The following is a 16,519-nucleotide window of genomic DNA, read 5'->3' on the forward strand; positions in this document are numbered from 1 at the left end:
TTTCAATAACAGACATTTACAACAATCTCCACTGCACAGATGTGCGTTTCCTCTCGCACTTTCTGCCAACATTAAACTCCAGGAAAGACCTAATTGCTTTTGTGCAGTGACTGAGTACCAGTCTCTATTTTAGAACCCCTACAGGGCTACTGGTAGAATTAGGAACTGAATCACAGACATTCAAGGATGTGCTCAGAGTCATGCTCAGGTGAAGAACACCGATATACCCAGATGTGACAACAGGAAAACCCCAAATTGATATGTATCTTTATACTTGCAAGAGACTTAAAGCAGACAGAACCCTCACCCTAATGCAATCAACATGCTTAAGATGTGTATGGTCTTGTTAATAACTCCATTCAGCTATGTAACCTAGTTTTCACATTACCTTCCTTTTAGTAGTGTTACTGCTTCTGCCCAAAACACACCATCACATCACATTGTGTAGCATCTAAAATGTTACTGAAGCCTGTAGATGAGTTATTTTATCAGGCACTTCACTGTCAGAATGAAATGGTTCTGTAAGCCCCAACATAATGCACATACCACACTTACTTAGCCAGAGCACTGAAGGAGTGGCTGAAAGACTTCGCAGCTAGATGGAGCAGAGTCTGTACAAAAACTTCTATTTTCAAAGGATTGAAGGTGAATCCTTCATCTGCAAGTTATTTAAAGTTAAAACAATAAGTACTTCAAGTAGAGGTTTTAAGTTGCTCCAAAATCTTTAAAGATAATTTTTGTAAAATGAATTAAAACAATAAATTAAGTTTCAGCGACTGGATTTTGCAAGGCTGAACAGGGAGTTAGTAAATATCTTCTAAAAGGTGCAGATCTTGGGACTTCCATCTGTCATGGAGAAAACATGTAGAAATAGTTCCAGGTTAATGAGAAATAGCAGCAGAGAGACAGCTATGCTAGTGGCATCTAACAGCGCTGATGGAGGGAAGCAGGGAACAACAGCTGAAGATGTTGCAGAAGTCTGCATTGGGTTGGAGACAAGGCAGGCCATAGAGCATGGGAAAGGGGGAATGGATGAGAAGAGAGGAAGCTGCAGATGATTATAATACAGAGGTTGGGTATTTGTAACGGTTGGGGAAGGGGGGCACCAATTGTGCATAGGGGATGTGGGACACTTGAGGTGAATGGTTCTGAATCCCCTGGACACTGCTGTAGACCTGCTGGCAACAATGGGTAAGAAAAGGAACATCGATTACTATGTGGTCTTTATAGCAAATCCAGGAAAACAATACTGGCTCTCAAGCAAAAAAAGACTCACTGCTGCCCTTGTGCCTGCATAACAGAACACTTACAAGTATTGCAGTATTACCCAAACTGTCCCTATGTTTTTAAGATCACTCCTCAAACCTGTAGCTCATACTCCATTCAGACCCCAAGAGCACACTGGCTTTGGAAATCGAGCATTAGGTGTGGCTGGACCAACAGCAAAGCTGGAAAGAACTTGAGCAAAGTCCTACTGTGAGAATGCCAGTTTCATTTAGATCTAGGGAAAGCTAAGATAGTCAGGGTGCTAGCTTTAACTGCTATGGGACTATATCAACAGGAGGCAAGCTCTTAAGTAGGGCAAAAGCACTGGATCTTTGGGACAAAGCTGACACCATGAAAAGAGCTCTAATGCTGAAGGCAGAGAAAAACATTAAAAATCCTTCATGCCACCTCTGTGGATAATTAGCAGAACCCACATCAAGGGCCAGGTTGCTTCTATTAACTAGAACAGACCTGTCTCTGTACATGACAAGAACAGAAGAAACACTGACAATTGTATGTTACTTCCATTTATTGTTAAACTGAAACCAACTATTAGAAAGGAAAGCATACAGTTCAATTAGCAGCAGAAACCATAACTACAAGACAGCAAAATGGTTTAGATGCAAAACTAATGACAACCTTGCAATGCCTAATATCAGATGTCCTTACCATCGTCGTCATCCTTATTTGGATTAGGCACATCTTTTAAAATGTTGAAGATTTCATCGTTACTGGCCTTATTTTTAATTGCAATCGTTAAACAGAGTGCTACAGTATACCCAGGAAGAGACCCTAAATGAAAACAGAAAGTTCATATAATCCTTTTCAAGTCTAGGATGGAATGAATATTTTTACATCAGCGTGTTTCTCAGAGAAGCATGTACACTTCCCAGCTACCCCAAAACTTGCTGCTCCCAATACCACTGTCCACATGACCATTCCATAAAATTCATCAGTGGGTTTCCTATTCTTCACACATTCAAGCCCTTTTCTAGCACCTTCAGAGTTGAGGGGGGAATAACTCCCCTAATTAAAACTCCATTCTAATTTCCATCAGCTTCTTGAAAATGCAATACTTACTTACCTGCATTTTCTCACTTATCTCTGCCTTTGATAATGACAGATCCTTCACATGATTTGCTGCCTCTCTGCTTGCATCATTAAACCAAATTTGTTTAGTAAAATCTTTTATTGTTAAGTGCCCCATTCATTCAAAAACAAGTCCATATTATCTTTTGCTACATTCATTTCTGCACAGTATTCTGCCTGAATGATGGAAATAAATGAAATTTTCTTTTTTTAGACTCCTGGCAAACCAAAGCAATGCTGTAGCACCTAGACTGCAGTCACCTCAGCATGATTTAACTTCATACAGCTAGACTGTTTTTTATTTTTTAAAAAAAGGTTTAGATTAGAAAGATCTGGACATAGCACTAGATCAAAATCAAGCATATTTATTTCAGCTGAGTTCTTCATGAAGTTAAGTGACTTGACACTCAAGCTAGGACATTCCATTGCTTTAAAACAATTTGCTTGGAATTGAAATTTCAGTAACTTAAATACTTACTATTGCTTTCATCTCCATATTTGTAAATACACACTGGGTTTGCAGGACTGAGGACAGAAAAGCTTGGAGGAACAATGTCTATTATTCGCTGATGGTAGGAAAGCCTACAAAAGTAAGTTTCACAGCAGTAGAATTATAATGGCATATCATCATCAGGGCTGACTCAACTCACTGATTTAAAGTATTTTTCCTATTTTTTAATTTGGACTGTGCAAAAAAAAAAAAAAAAATCAAAAAGTTTACTCAATGCAATGGTAGTTCCTGACAGATAGCAAGAGCTAACTTAATCAAAACTTTCTAGTAGATGCTTAATACTAGAATTTCATCCTCACACAAGTCTAAGATGCTACAGGGACAACTGGTAAAATACCGGTATTAAAAGCGGGGGGGGAGGAAAAAGAAAAAAAAAAAGATTAAACCAAATGGCTTCATTTTACCTTCCATCTTACTTACCTTACAAACACTGAATTCCTCTACTAAATTTGCAGTAAAATCAAAAGGACCCACAGACAAAATGAAACATTGCAGCACAACAATTTCACACTTCGTATATTAAACTCTTGCAAAACAACAGGTAAGCTTTTTCCATGTAAAATACTAAATTACATAGGTTCTTTGAATATTTTGCTCTTGCACTCTCCTATACCTCCCATTTCCACAATCATTAGCCCAATCCTGACAGCTGTTGTGCTTTTGCAGCTTCTTTTTAAGGTCCATGAGAATCAGAGATGCCCAGAACAATCAAGATACTTATTTATCTTAAACTAGATACAATAAACCCCCGTATTTCTGTGAATAACCACTGTTTTCCAGCAAATTACCTGAACTCTTTTTCCTTCCCTGCCTGCTCTATTGTCAACTCTTTTTACCTACCCCCAAGCAGAAAAAGTAAAGCCTTCTTAATTTGTACCTAGAAGCATGAACAAGTGGGATGTCACCTCCACTTGCTCCACCTATTTGTCCCCCAGTCCACTAGGAAAAGCAGTGCCCTACAACAGATACACTATAACAAAACTGAGCAAGACAACAGAACAGACTTTAGCTAAAAAAGTTAACTGAGAAAATATGTATGCTTAAGACAAGAGCCACATTAAAAGGAATGCATCATTACCTAGAAGCAATGACCAAACTTCAATTTAACGTAACTACAAAAGCAAGATGTTCGGAAGTCTTACTTACCTCATGCATTTTTCCAAAACCTCTCTCACAAATTTGGATTTGGGCTTCTCAAGGTCCTGAGTAAGACAGTCTGACCTATCAAAAAAACCCAAAAAAACAAAAACCAAAAAAACCCCACACGATAATTTCTAACAAATGTATTTGTGTTCTAATCTGTTTTGGTCTGATACAACAGGTAGGGAACATTCACTGGATAATCGCAATTCAGAAAATCATTCAGGTTGGAAAGAATCTCAGGAGGCTACCTACTCCAACTTCCTGCTCAAAGCATGGTCAACAATGAATTCAAACCAGGTCACTCAAGGGTTTTGTCCAATCAGTTCTGAAAACCTCCAAGGATGGAGATGCCACAACCTCTCTGGGCCCCTGCTCTAGTGCTTATCCTCACAATTAAATATTTTGCTTTATATCCAGATGGAACCTCCCCTGTTTGAATTTATGGCCACTGTCTCTCATCCTCCTGTCATGCACCTCAGTAAGGAGATTGGCCCCATCCTCTCAGTAACCTCCTCGTAGGTATTAGAAGGCTGCTATTAGGTCCCCCTGAAGCCTTCTCTTCTCCAGGCTGAACAAGCACAGTTCCCTCAGCCTCTCCTCATAGAGCATATGCTGCAGACCCCTGACCAGCTTGGTGGCCCTCTGATTAACTCCCACCAGTTTCTCAATGTCTGTCTTGTATTGGGGGGGCCAAAACTGGACACAGTACTCTAGATGAAGTCTAACAAGTGCCAAGTAAAGGGGAATAATCACTTCCCTCAATCTACTGGATGCACTCCTGTTGACACTGCCCAGGATACTGTTTGGCCTTTGTCACTGCCAAGGCACACTACTGGCTTGTGTTTAGCCTAAGGACAATAGGCAGGATCCCCAAGTCCTTTTCAGCAGAGCTGCTCCCCAGCCAGTCAGTCCCCCACCTGCACCACTGCAGGGGGTTAGTTCATTCCAAGTACAGGACTCTGCGTTTGTCCTTGTAGAATTTTGGGAGGTTCCTCTCAGGCCATTTCTCCAGCCTGAATAGGTCCCTCTGAATGACAGCCCTGTCCTCAAGCATATCAACTGCACGCCCAAATGTAATGTTGTCTGCAAGCTTGATGAGGGTGCATTCTGTCCCCTACAGGTCATTGATAAAGATCTTAAACAGGACAGGTCCCAGGACTGACCCCTGTAGTACTCCACTTGTAACCAGGCTCCAGGTAGAGTACAAACCATTAACCACTACCCTCTGAGCCTGACAAACCAGACAGGCTTTCATCCATCTAGACCATAACAATCCAATTTGGATACAAGGATGCTGTAGGAGACCACGTAAAAAGCTTTTCTAAAGTCAAGGTGGATGACATTCCCTGCTCTCCCCTCATCCACAAATTTAGTCCTTTCATTATACAAGGCAATGAGGTTGGTCAGGCATGATTTACCCTTGGTAAACCCATACTGACTGTTCCCAGTCACCTTCTTATCCCTTGTGCTCAGAAATGTGTTCCAAGAGGACTCACTCCATGATTTTCCCAGGGACCAAAGTGAGACTGACAAGCTTATAGTTCCACAGATTGTTCTGTTGGCCTTTTTTGAAAATGGGTGCAACATTTACCTTTCTCCAGTTATCAGGGACCTCTCCTGATCTACACAGCCTTTCAAAGACAATAGAGAGCAGCCTCACAATGAAATTGGCCAGCTCTCCCAGCACCCTCAGGTGCAGCCCATCTGGTCCCATGAATTTGTATGGATTGAGATTTCTCAAGAGATTCCCGACTTGATCCTCTTCCACTACTGGTAATTCTTCTCCTCCTTGAACACTATCTCTAAGCACAGAGACTCGGGAGACCATGTTTGTGAAGACTGAGGCAAAAAAGGCATTGAGTACCTTAGCTACCTCTGCTGTCACTAAATCATCTGCCCCATTCAGCTGCAGGCCTGCATTTTCCTTGTTTATTCTTTTACTGATAATGTAGCAGCAGAAGCTCTCATTGCCCTTTATGTCCTTTGCAAATCTCAATTCAAGTTGAGCTTTGGCTTTCCTAATACCATCCCTGCATGCCCAGGCAATGTTTCCAAATTCCTCCTTTGTAGACTGTCCTTCCTTCCACCTCCTGTGCACATCCTTTTGCATTGGACCTCAGTTATGATCTCCCTGATTAGCCAAGCTGGCCTACTTGGTTTCCTGAGTATCAGGATAGACCATTCACGTACTTGGAGGAGGGTGTCCTTAAAGACCTGGCAGCTCTTTGGAGTTCCTTTGCCCTTCAGAGCTGTCTCTCATGGGATCCTCCCTACCAGTCCCCTGAATAAGATCGCATCTGCTCTCCTGAAGTCTAGGGTCTGTATTCTGCTACTCTTCTTCCTCACTCCCCTCAGGATCTTGAGCTCCACTATTTCATGGTCGCTACAGCCAAGGCTGCCATTGATTATCACATCCTCAACCAGTTCTTTCTTGTTAGTGAATAGCAGATTCAGCTGTGTGTCACTCCTGATTGGCCCATCCAGTACCTGTGTCAAGAAGTTATTCCTGACACCCTCCAGAAATCTCCTTGACTACTTGCATCCCTCTGTGTTGCCCTTCCAGCAGATGTCAGGGAGGTTTAAGTCCTCCATAAAGAACAGGGTCTGGGATCCAGAGAATTCCTCCAGTTGTTTAAAGATGACTGACTGCTTTCTAATCCTGATCAGGTAGTTTGTAACTCCCACCATGATGTCACCCTCACTGGCCTCTCCTCCCATCTTGACCAACAAGCTCTCAATCAGCCTGTTGCCCATTCCATAGAAGAGGTCCATGTATTCAATCCGGTCCTTCACATAGAGGGCAACTCCCCTCCTCTTCTTCCCTGCCTGTCTTTTCTGAAGAGTCTGAATCCATCCATTACAGAACTGTAGTTATATGAGCTCTCCCACCACAGCTCAGCTACTCATCACAGTTCTTCATCTGCACACAGAGCTCTAGCACTTTGTTTGTTTCCCTGGCTGTATGCATTTGTGCACAGGCACTTGAAGGGGGCCCTTTTGTCCTGCTTTATCCTTCCAAGTGCTTTCTCGCTCCCATCACCCCACCCCATGTACTTTCCACCCCATTTTCCATTCCCTCATGTCACTTCATGGTATGAACTCCATCACCCAACATACCTAATTGAAAGCCATTCTCACCAGGTTGGCAAGCCTGTTGGCAAAGATGCTCTTGCCTCACCTTGTCAGATGGATCCTGGCTCTCCCTAGCAATCCTCATTCCTCAGAGGGACCCACAGTCATAAAAGCCAAAGTGCTGCCTGCAACACCAGCCATGCAGCCAGCTGTTAACTCACAGAATGCATCCACTCCTCATGTAGGTTTGAGAATACTACCCATGTCCTTCACCTTTGTCCCCAGAGCTCTGTAGTTACTCTTGATATATTCCAGGTCTCCCCTGGCAGTGTTATTGGTGCCCACATGGATGAGCAGCAAGAGGTAATAGTCCAAGGGCCAGACAAGTCTTAACAGTCTCTCCACAACCATCCTGGATATGGGCCCTTAGCAAGAAACAAACCTTCCATGACAGCATGTCTGGTCAGCAGATGGGTGCCTCCATCCCCTGCAGAAAGGGATCTCCAACCATTATCATCCGCTGCTACCTCCTGGTGCTAATGCACAATTCATGCCCAGCTGGCTCTGAAGCCTCCCTTACAGAGCCTGTTCCCCTGCATTAGCTATTACAGGACTGTACTGATCCTATAAGTTCAGATCTAAGGGCAGATCCTAAGGAGAAGGAGCCTTTCTCCTGCTCCAGAAGTTACAAGTCTCCGGCCTCCCTCATCTTGGCTATCTCCATCCACCACTGGTTTAAGCGTAGCTTCTTGCTGTCCCTTCTTCCTTGCACTATGTGGTTCAGGCTCTGGTCTTTGCAAGGTCTCTGTGCAGACCCTGTTGATCCCTTTGCCTTCCCTAATGCTACAACAGCCTGCTCACCTCCTTACACAGCTCCTTTACCTGGCAACTCTGCTCTTTGACTAGAGCACACCTCCCACAAGCAAAACCACCACTACCTCCTGCTTCAGGCAATTCCTGCAGCCCCAGACCTCGACAGCAACATTCTTCCTCTAAAGCTCCATCTGGAACAAGACTTTTAATTTACCAGGGTGTTGTTTCCAACCAGTGCTGGGGACAGAGCCCTGTGGCGCATCACCACCACTGCTGTACAGCCCCACACTGTCTGGAGCTCCCTGGTGTGCTGACTGCCCTTCTAACTACTTCTGTTTTCTGTACTCTGGGAGCTGCATTTCTGCTTACCAGCTAAACAGGCATCACCCACAGCAGCTGACCAGCAGATTACTCCCTAGTCAGCAGACTGTTTTAGACTTTCATGTTTTACAGTGTACACAATTTGAAGATAAGGAGCCAGTCTATCACTATTTCCTTATTGGCCATTAGCAATCTTAGGAATCCCATCTTCATAAGGTAACTTTTTGAATGGCTTCTCTGAAAAATTAAAGCAGTGTTTGCTCTGTTGGTTAGACTGCTTTCCCGAGGAAACAAAGCTTGTGTGATTTCACTATGTTCCTCCCTCCAAACAATTTTTGGGTTCTTAGCTGATATTAAATATATTTCAGAGAAAGAGAAGTCTCAAAGACAGTTATATTCTTAAAAGTTTTGTGAAAACTGGCAGCTTGGTAGAGAGATATCCACATCAGTGTTCCCAACAAGGGGAATGCAGGCAATGAAAAAACAGCTATTTGGAGGCTCCCACTTGGTCAGTCAACATGAACAAACTTGATAATCAGCAAACGCACAACTCCCAATTGGCACAACACAGGGGACATAAGTAAATCTAAAGTAATGCATCACATACAGGGCTGCACCCCTCTTCCCAGGGACACCTAGGCACATTGGCTATGGGATGCAGGTATGGTAGCAGGCTGCAGAAGTTAGACTGTAGGGAGGACTAAGCCCCCAAGTAATCTTTCTTTATATGTGGGAGCAGGACAGGATGGGAGTAAGCAGAAGGCATGGTACCTGGAATAAAAGGCTTTGGGAAAGCTATGGTTAGGCACTGAGGGGGTGCAGGGAGCTCCTGCTAGAAGCCAAAAGATCAAGATTCAGGGGGAGGGTGGGGGTGTCATGTTAGGATGGCACTCAGAGAGTGAGGTTACACATATGAATGCAGGGAGCCAAAGGGAAGGAGAGTCAAGGCAAATTACTGATAAGTAGGAGAACCCTTCTGAAAAGCTTGCAAACAACTGACTGAGGTGATAAGGACAAAAATCTACAAGCAAATCAGGTTTCCACTGTTTACAGAACACAGTAATGCTTGGATATTCATTACAGAAAACTGGGATTGTTTTTATAGTGACTAAAGGTTACCAACCTTGTCTACCAAGGAATAGCAGTAAACAGGTGGGGGGAGGGATCAAAAGTGTTAGTGGAAAGCAATTAACAGAACCACTATGTTGTGACATTTGCTGGATAAGTTTGAAGGTTTAAGTTCTGATGGGAGACAGAGACTGACTTACCAATCTTCCCAGCTCCAACGGAACTGAAAGTTACTCAGGTGGTGGGAAAACCAGTTAATAAACCTTTTTTAAAAGAAGAAAGTTCTATTAAATACCAGAACTGCAAAGAAAAACAACAAACAAAAAAATCCCCACAAACCTCCTAATTGACAAGTAGAATACATCTATAAGAAAATCTCAAAGATAAGCCCAAACTCTCCAATCTGTAGTCATGAATGCATTAAATAGACATCGATGTTGACTCATACAAAAAGACTGAATTGAGAGTCAAAAGCCAGCCTTTATGGATGAATGTGCAGTCTCTCTTGTTCTGGTGCATATACAAGACTAATGACTTACTAAAATAAGCAGTGAAAAAAACTTAGTGCAAGTCTACAGGTTTTCACATTTTTGCACAGTAATTTTAGTTCTACATAACGCAGACCACTCAAACCACAGAAACACCATTGCTCTTTTCCAGCTAGCCAACCTTCCCATAAACCCACTTCCAACTCTTTCCTTCCTCAGCCCAATAGGGAGGAGAAAGTAGTACATAACAGAAGGGGGTATGGATGTGGAAGAGTTGTCATATTTTTTATAGCTGCACTGTATAGCTAATCAGACTAGTGACTTGAAGGAAAGAGTTTCTGGGGGAAGAGAGGCAAGTGGTCAGTCCATCCCTTACCTTCTCTTCAGATGGCTCAAGTCTAGAGCCCCAAAAACATTTTGTACAGAACCAAACTGTTTATCAAGGATTTCAGATGATCCTTTTCAAAAATGCATCAATATCCAATGCACAAGAAAAATGAGAAACATTTTCTGTTGTCCCCAAAATACATACTTACCTGTCTATACATGTAGTATTCATTGTATCCAAGCGCATGTAAAGCATTTCTGTGGCTTGTGCAAGCTGAAAGTTTCTTATTAAAGTTAACAGAGAAGCATCTGAAATCATAAGTTACTCCATTTTTCAGAGATGATTTCGTCAACTCTCTACTGACAGCTCCCTGTCTCTATATCATGACTTACCCCATTTTGAAAAGGCCACAGGAATAAATAAATAATGAAACATGCAGTTTTCTCCAATAAGTAACACCTATTCTCTAATCCAAGTCTGTTTTTTTTCCATTAATTACAGTGAGACCATTAGCTGCTTTTACTGGAAGCCAGAATCCCCACCATGAGACAACAAAAACTGCACACTAATGATATGAATGGATATCAACTTCGTTATGGACCACATTTTTATGATCTCACAGTTTTAGCTTCACATGATCCTGTTGCTGCCTAATCAACAGACCATCTTTGCTCATCATTAACAGCTCAAGAAAGTACGTCCACGCTGGCCTGACCCAAAGACCGTGGCCAGCCAACCCTGATTCTTTGTTGCTGTATCCCTATTGATACTTACTGCAAGCAGGTACCCACAATTTTAGGGATAGTCTCAGTGAGAGTTTAGGCTATGTGGGTGATTTCACCCACTGGGTGATTTCAAGCAGTAGAATAAAAATTTGGGAATGGAATTACCAGTAGGTATGTCTGTTAGTCCTCCATTCTCAGTGACTGTAGCTCATTAGCCACAATCTAAAACTACAATGAAAATGGGCCAATGCAATACTCAGAATTAGCTAGGAGCTGATACTTCCTTCCTCACCATTAGCTACTCTCTGACCTGAGAGATTATTATTGACTTTATGAATACTCCTAGTCCATTTCAGTGCAAACTCAAACAGGTTAATTTATCTACTACACTTTGCAGTGAGATGGACTAGGAGCACTCATACTGCTGTTACAACAAAAGATTTAAGAAATGAATAATTTCCTTTCCTTTTCCAGGTTTTAATGTGACTATAGCCATGCCACAAGCTGCCCTGATGTAAAAACAGGGCTCAGAATCACGCAAGTTATTTATTCCATCCCTTGGCTACAAGAGGGCTCCTCAAAAAGATCTGAGGAAGAATCGGAACAAGGTCTCTCAGTTTGCCTGGTCTGCAAGCTAAAGAACAGGCTTAGATGCGAATGCAGGCTTTACTTATGACGGTTGAGCTGTGTTATTCCTTCATGTGATCAGTGTTATTGGCAAAGTTTCATACAGCTAAATATGGAAAGAAGGAAAATTTATTACTGCTGACATTTATTGTTATTCCATCTTGTACAGAACAAAATAAAAAAATACTCCATTTTAAAAAGGCTCTTTAGCAGCATGAAAAGGATACAACTTGTGGTAAAGAGCCAGGCTGGAGTTTGCACAGTTCAATGAGGAGTGCTGTGTACATAACCTCAATATGTGGTGGAGATGGAAGCTGAAACAATTCTGCAAATATTACCTACACGGGAGGAAAGCACAGAATCAGAGCACAGAATCAGAGCACAGTCAGACTCAGCCTGCACAGTCCTGAACTTGAGAACAGCAATGCACACATTCAGCAATTATATACCAAAACAAGGCCCATTTTATTCTGTCAAACTCACATTCTGGGAATAAGAGAGGAGCTTCAAAAGATTCTTCACCATACTAATATAAGCCTCCTTAATTACCCCTATCATTTTAGATTAATGCCATGCATAAGACTAGCATTATGCAACAATTCTGTTATGTCTAGTAAATACAACGAACAGTGTAGAAATGTGCACTGAGTTATAGCATGAGCTAACGCAATATTATAGCAGAATCTGAGGAAGGAAGGAAGCAAGAAAGCTAGCTGAATTCATCTGCTCCTGACCTAGGAAAGTATTAAATGAAAGATAAGCATTTAACATGAAAAAACAGTTGCATGAAAGTGCCATCTGTACCTTTCTTATAGCACTGTGTTTACTTTACTCCCACCTAAAAAGTTATATAAGGGTATTTGCATGTCTGTTAGGCAAAAAACTGCTCCTATCCTCAGGATACAAAACAGAAAAAAAAAGAAAGAAAAAAAAGATAAGGACTGATCTACTTGAGACATTACATAGGACTATGTTTTTGAAATTCATCAAGTGTTCATTATCAAATGTTCAGATACAAGTTTCAAACTGGCATATCATACTTGAGGGGGGGGGGGGGAATCACCCGGCTACCTGGAAGATCAGGGCACTGATGACATACCCAGACTCTGTAAAGCTTAAGTTCTAAGTTAACTTAAGTTCTAAGTGCTTATGTTGTTTTGACACTTTGGTTTGACAGACAACAATAATACCAACACATACATCTATGTGGAGCTATTAAGAAAAAGGGGCCACACTTCAGAGCGTTTCACACAGACTACAGAGTAGTATGGAGAATTCTGGGCTTGGCCTTATGAACTTTAAAGACATGAGGTCCCGCAGGTGATTAATCCTTTCAGTCACCACTACAAGTGGGTTTATTTGAAAAGGGATAGAGTGCTTTCAGTTTATATTTACTTCTGCCTTGCAAATAAAGAAAAGTGTTGTTTTAGCATTTAGAAAATATCAGTTAGGCTAAATTATATGTATTGCTCTATGTCCATCTGCAAAGCAAGGGAAATCTCTTAGAGATGTTTATTATATTGTAGTTGAAGGCAATGGATTATCAACTTGACAGGCCTTACAAGAAAATAGCAATAAGCAAACGGAATACAAGGCTGCAGAATTCACACTAAAGTTTAAAACACTGCAGCTCTGCTGAAAACATTTGTAGACAAGAAATAAGGTTAGTATTCCAAAATAAATTCAAATACTTGGGAGGGAAACCAAGGAAATTAGCAGTTATGCTCAGTTAGTATATCAGCTTTCCATTTCTTCTCAGTAAAGGGACAGGCAAGGAAGGAGGGGCAGAGGGGGCTTGCCATCTGTGTAAAAAAAAATGGACTGATTGCACAGAGCTGTCTTTGAAAGACAGCGATGAACAGGTTGAGAGCTTATGGGTGAAAATTAGAGGCCAAGCCAACAAAGGAAACCTCGTGGTTAGTGTCTACTACAGGGGAGGATGTTGACAGAGCGTTCTTACTTCAACTACCAGAAGCATCACACTTGCAGGTTCTGATCCTGCTGGGGGACTTCAAACACGCTGACATCTGCTGGAAAAGCAGCACAGCAAGCTGTACACAGTCCAGGAGACTCCTGGAGTGCATTGAGGATACCTTTTTAATCCAGGTGACAAACAGCCCAACCAGGGGAGAAGCGTTACTAGACCTGTTGCTCACCAACACAGATCAACTAATTGGAGAGGTCAAGATTGGTGGCAGCCTGGGCTGCAGTGATCATGCCCTGGTGGAATTCACAATCTTGAGGGATATGGGCCAGGCGAAGAGTAGAGTCAGGACCCTGAATTTTAGGAGAGCGAACTTTCAGGTGTTTCAAGAACTCGTGGATGGGACCTCCCTGGGAAACTGCCCTCGGGGATAAAGGAGCAGAAGGGAGCTGGCAGCTCTTTAAGGACGTTTTTCGTAGAGCACAAGAGCTCTCGATTCCCATGCGTAAGAAATCAGGCAAGGAAGGCAGGAGACCAGCATGGCTGAGTAAGGACCTTCTGGTCGAGCTGAAGCGCAAGAAGGAAATGCATAGTGAGTGGAAGCAGGGACACGCGTCCTGGGAAGAATATAGGGATGCTGCCCGGGTGTGTAGGGATGGGATCAGGAAAGCTAAGGCACAGCTGGAGCTGAATTTGGCAAGGGATGTGAAGAATCATAAGAAGGGCTTCTACAGGTGCGTTGGCCAGAAAAGGAAGACTAAAGAAAACGTACACCACCCCCATGCCCCCCCCAATAAATAAGACAGGAGCTCTAGTGACAACCGACTTGGGGAAGGCTGAGGTACTCAACGATTTTGTTTTGCCTCCGTTTTCACTGGCAATCACTGTTCCCACATCTCTCAAGTCCCTGAACCTCAAGGCAGGGACTGAGGGAACAAAGTCCCTCCCATCGTAGGAAACGATCCGGTTCAAGACCACGTGAGGAACCTGAACATACACAGGTCCATGGGACCTGACGGGACCTTGCTACAAGCATGCAGCACTCACACACTCATCTCAAAGACACTCCACACTCATGGATTCCCCCCCCAGATACCAGCACGGACCCTCTGCCCCACCTGATACCCATGCCTGGACCCAGCGTCTCCTACTCGCCAGCTAGTCCAGCTCCGGCCAGTGGCGCTGAGCCTCTCACTCGCCTCACCCACTCCAGTCCCTCCCCGTAGCTGGTTTTGGGGACACACACTGTTCCCACCCCAGTGGCTGGCAGCTGAAATCCCCACCCACTCCAATAGCTGGCACTGGGACCCCACTTGCTCCAGTAGCTGACACCACAGGCCGTGGGGCACCTACGCCCCTGGTCTGACTCCAGTTGCTGGCACCCAATCCACTCACACACACACACAGAGGTCTCACAAGGAGCTGATAATTACTCCTTGCAGCACACGTACACACGGGATAGAGAGTGAGATTATGCAGAGATAGTTAAGAAAAGATTTAATAAGAAGATAGGACAGACTGCAGTGATCAGGCACAGGGCTCAGCCAGAAAAGTGTGCTGACTGGCCCCATTTTACATGCAACCAGCCCCTTTTATACTCCTTTCTGTCTACCCTGCCTTTGTTCCTTCCCAATTCCCTTCCCCTGCACATTGCCCCATCAGTTGGCATAGTTCCACCAACCCCCTCCAACATCCTGGACCCTGAGCTTTGCATCCTTATCAGTCACAAAGTCCCAGTTTGCCTGCAATTTATTGATTGTCCAACAATTAGTGTGACTGACCAGGTTTGTTTCTGGTTATTATCTTTGTTAACACTAATTGGTTAGGTTTTATGTCTGTGTGTTTGCCTCCTTCCCTTTCCTTATCCTCACAGCTGAGAAAATGAACAGTCTCACAATCCACATAGTGTTACCAATTAGTGCGACTGACCAGGTTTGTTCTCATCACGACCTCCCTTACGATGTGTCAGTCAGGTTTGTGTCTCTCTGTGTTCTCGTGTATGGCTCCTTTGACCAGATACCCTTAAAGGAGCAGACACCCTCCTTCTACATACCCTTACAATGAAGTGGTCAAGGAACCTGGGTCATACTTTATTCTGCACAGACCATCAGTGAAATGAGTATATTTCTACTAAAATGTATCAAGGCTCTAGTGTTACAAAAGTTAATGCTAACACAAACGTATAAAAACATGGCAAATACTGTGGATCAGGGTTTATGCTTTAGGCAGTAAGCAGTTTAGCGAGTGTACATATACATGAGATGCAGTCACATAGTTTACTTCAGTGTAGACACACTCTAATTATTAGCAAATGGAAGAAGCTGTTCATGAGGGTAAGGGACAGTTATCCTTGGAGATACTGAAAATTTCACTGGACAAGGCCCTGAACAACCTGATCTGATTGGACCTGCTTTGAGCAAGAGTCTCCATCAGTGGAGATATTCAAAACCTAATTGGACAATATCCTGAGCAACCTGCTCTGGTTGACCCTGCTTGAGTGGGGGTGGTGGTGGTGGTGGACTAGATGATCTCAAGAGATTCCTTCCAACCTCAATGATTCTGTGATACCATGTGATTCTGAGCAGCATGTTGGACCAGAGACCTCTAGACATCCCTTCCAACCTACATTATTCTATGACCATTCAGCTCCACCACAACTCCACCAGGAGTATGACTCCTTCAACGACCTTCCCCCCCAGTGCTGTTTTGTTCTTAAGAAGATTGACTAAAGGGTCCTCTGTGAGTAATCTGTCTTAATCTTCAACTGCTCCAGGCTGTGCTGACAGAACAGAGATCTCTCAGGAACAAACAGCTGCTGCAGAGATCTCACCTGGTTGTTCAGGTGCACTGAGAAAGTCTTTTCTGATGCTTTGCACCTGACAAAAGCCAAAGACAAAGCACTGTATGATCATGCCTCTCTGCTGGCCAGAGATTTCAGTACCATCTTTGTCCATCACCATCTTGAAACTGTTGTCACTGTGTTATTCTCCTGCTTCAAGGATAGAGACACTGAGCTCATCACTGAGCAGTCTCATCAGTAAGAGCCACTGTAAAATGCGTTGCTGCCCGAGGTATTACACTCCTTTTATAGAATCACAGAATCATAGAATCATTAAGGTTGGAAAAGACCTCTAAGATCATCTA

At 43.1% G+C, this 16,519-nt stretch overlaps 1 protein-coding gene across 2 annotated transcripts in view; it reads right to left on the bottom strand.

Annotated features, from left to right (window-relative positions):
• LOC140650763 (nuclear cap-binding protein subunit 1-like) overlaps window positions 1-16,519 on the bottom strand; it is a 55,875-nt gene that overhangs the window by 18,627 nt on the left and 20,729 nt on the right. For both annotated transcript variants that reach the window (XM_072859496.1, XM_072859495.1), the window contains exons 11-17: window positions 11,679-11,789; window positions 10,308-10,372; window positions 9,484-9,546; window positions 4,013-4,087; window positions 2,834-2,937; window positions 1,936-2,058; window positions 556-658 (exon numbers count right to left, since the gene is read on the bottom strand). In XM_072859496.1, coding sequence (XP_072715597.1) covers window positions 556-658; window positions 1,936-2,058; window positions 2,834-2,937; window positions 4,013-4,087; window positions 9,484-9,546; window positions 10,308-10,372; window positions 11,679-11,789 — 644 coding nt within the window. The remainder of the gene's footprint in view (window positions 1-555; window positions 659-1,935; window positions 2,059-2,833; window positions 2,938-4,012; window positions 4,088-9,483; window positions 9,547-10,307; window positions 10,373-11,678; window positions 11,790-16,519) is intronic.

Source organism: Ciconia boyciana, chromosome 4 (genome assembly GCF_034638445.1).
Source record: "Ciconia boyciana chromosome 4, ASM3463844v1, whole genome shotgun sequence".
In the NCBI taxonomy this organism is placed as follows: domain Eukaryota; kingdom Metazoa; phylum Chordata; class Aves; order Ciconiiformes; family Ciconiidae; genus Ciconia; species Ciconia boyciana.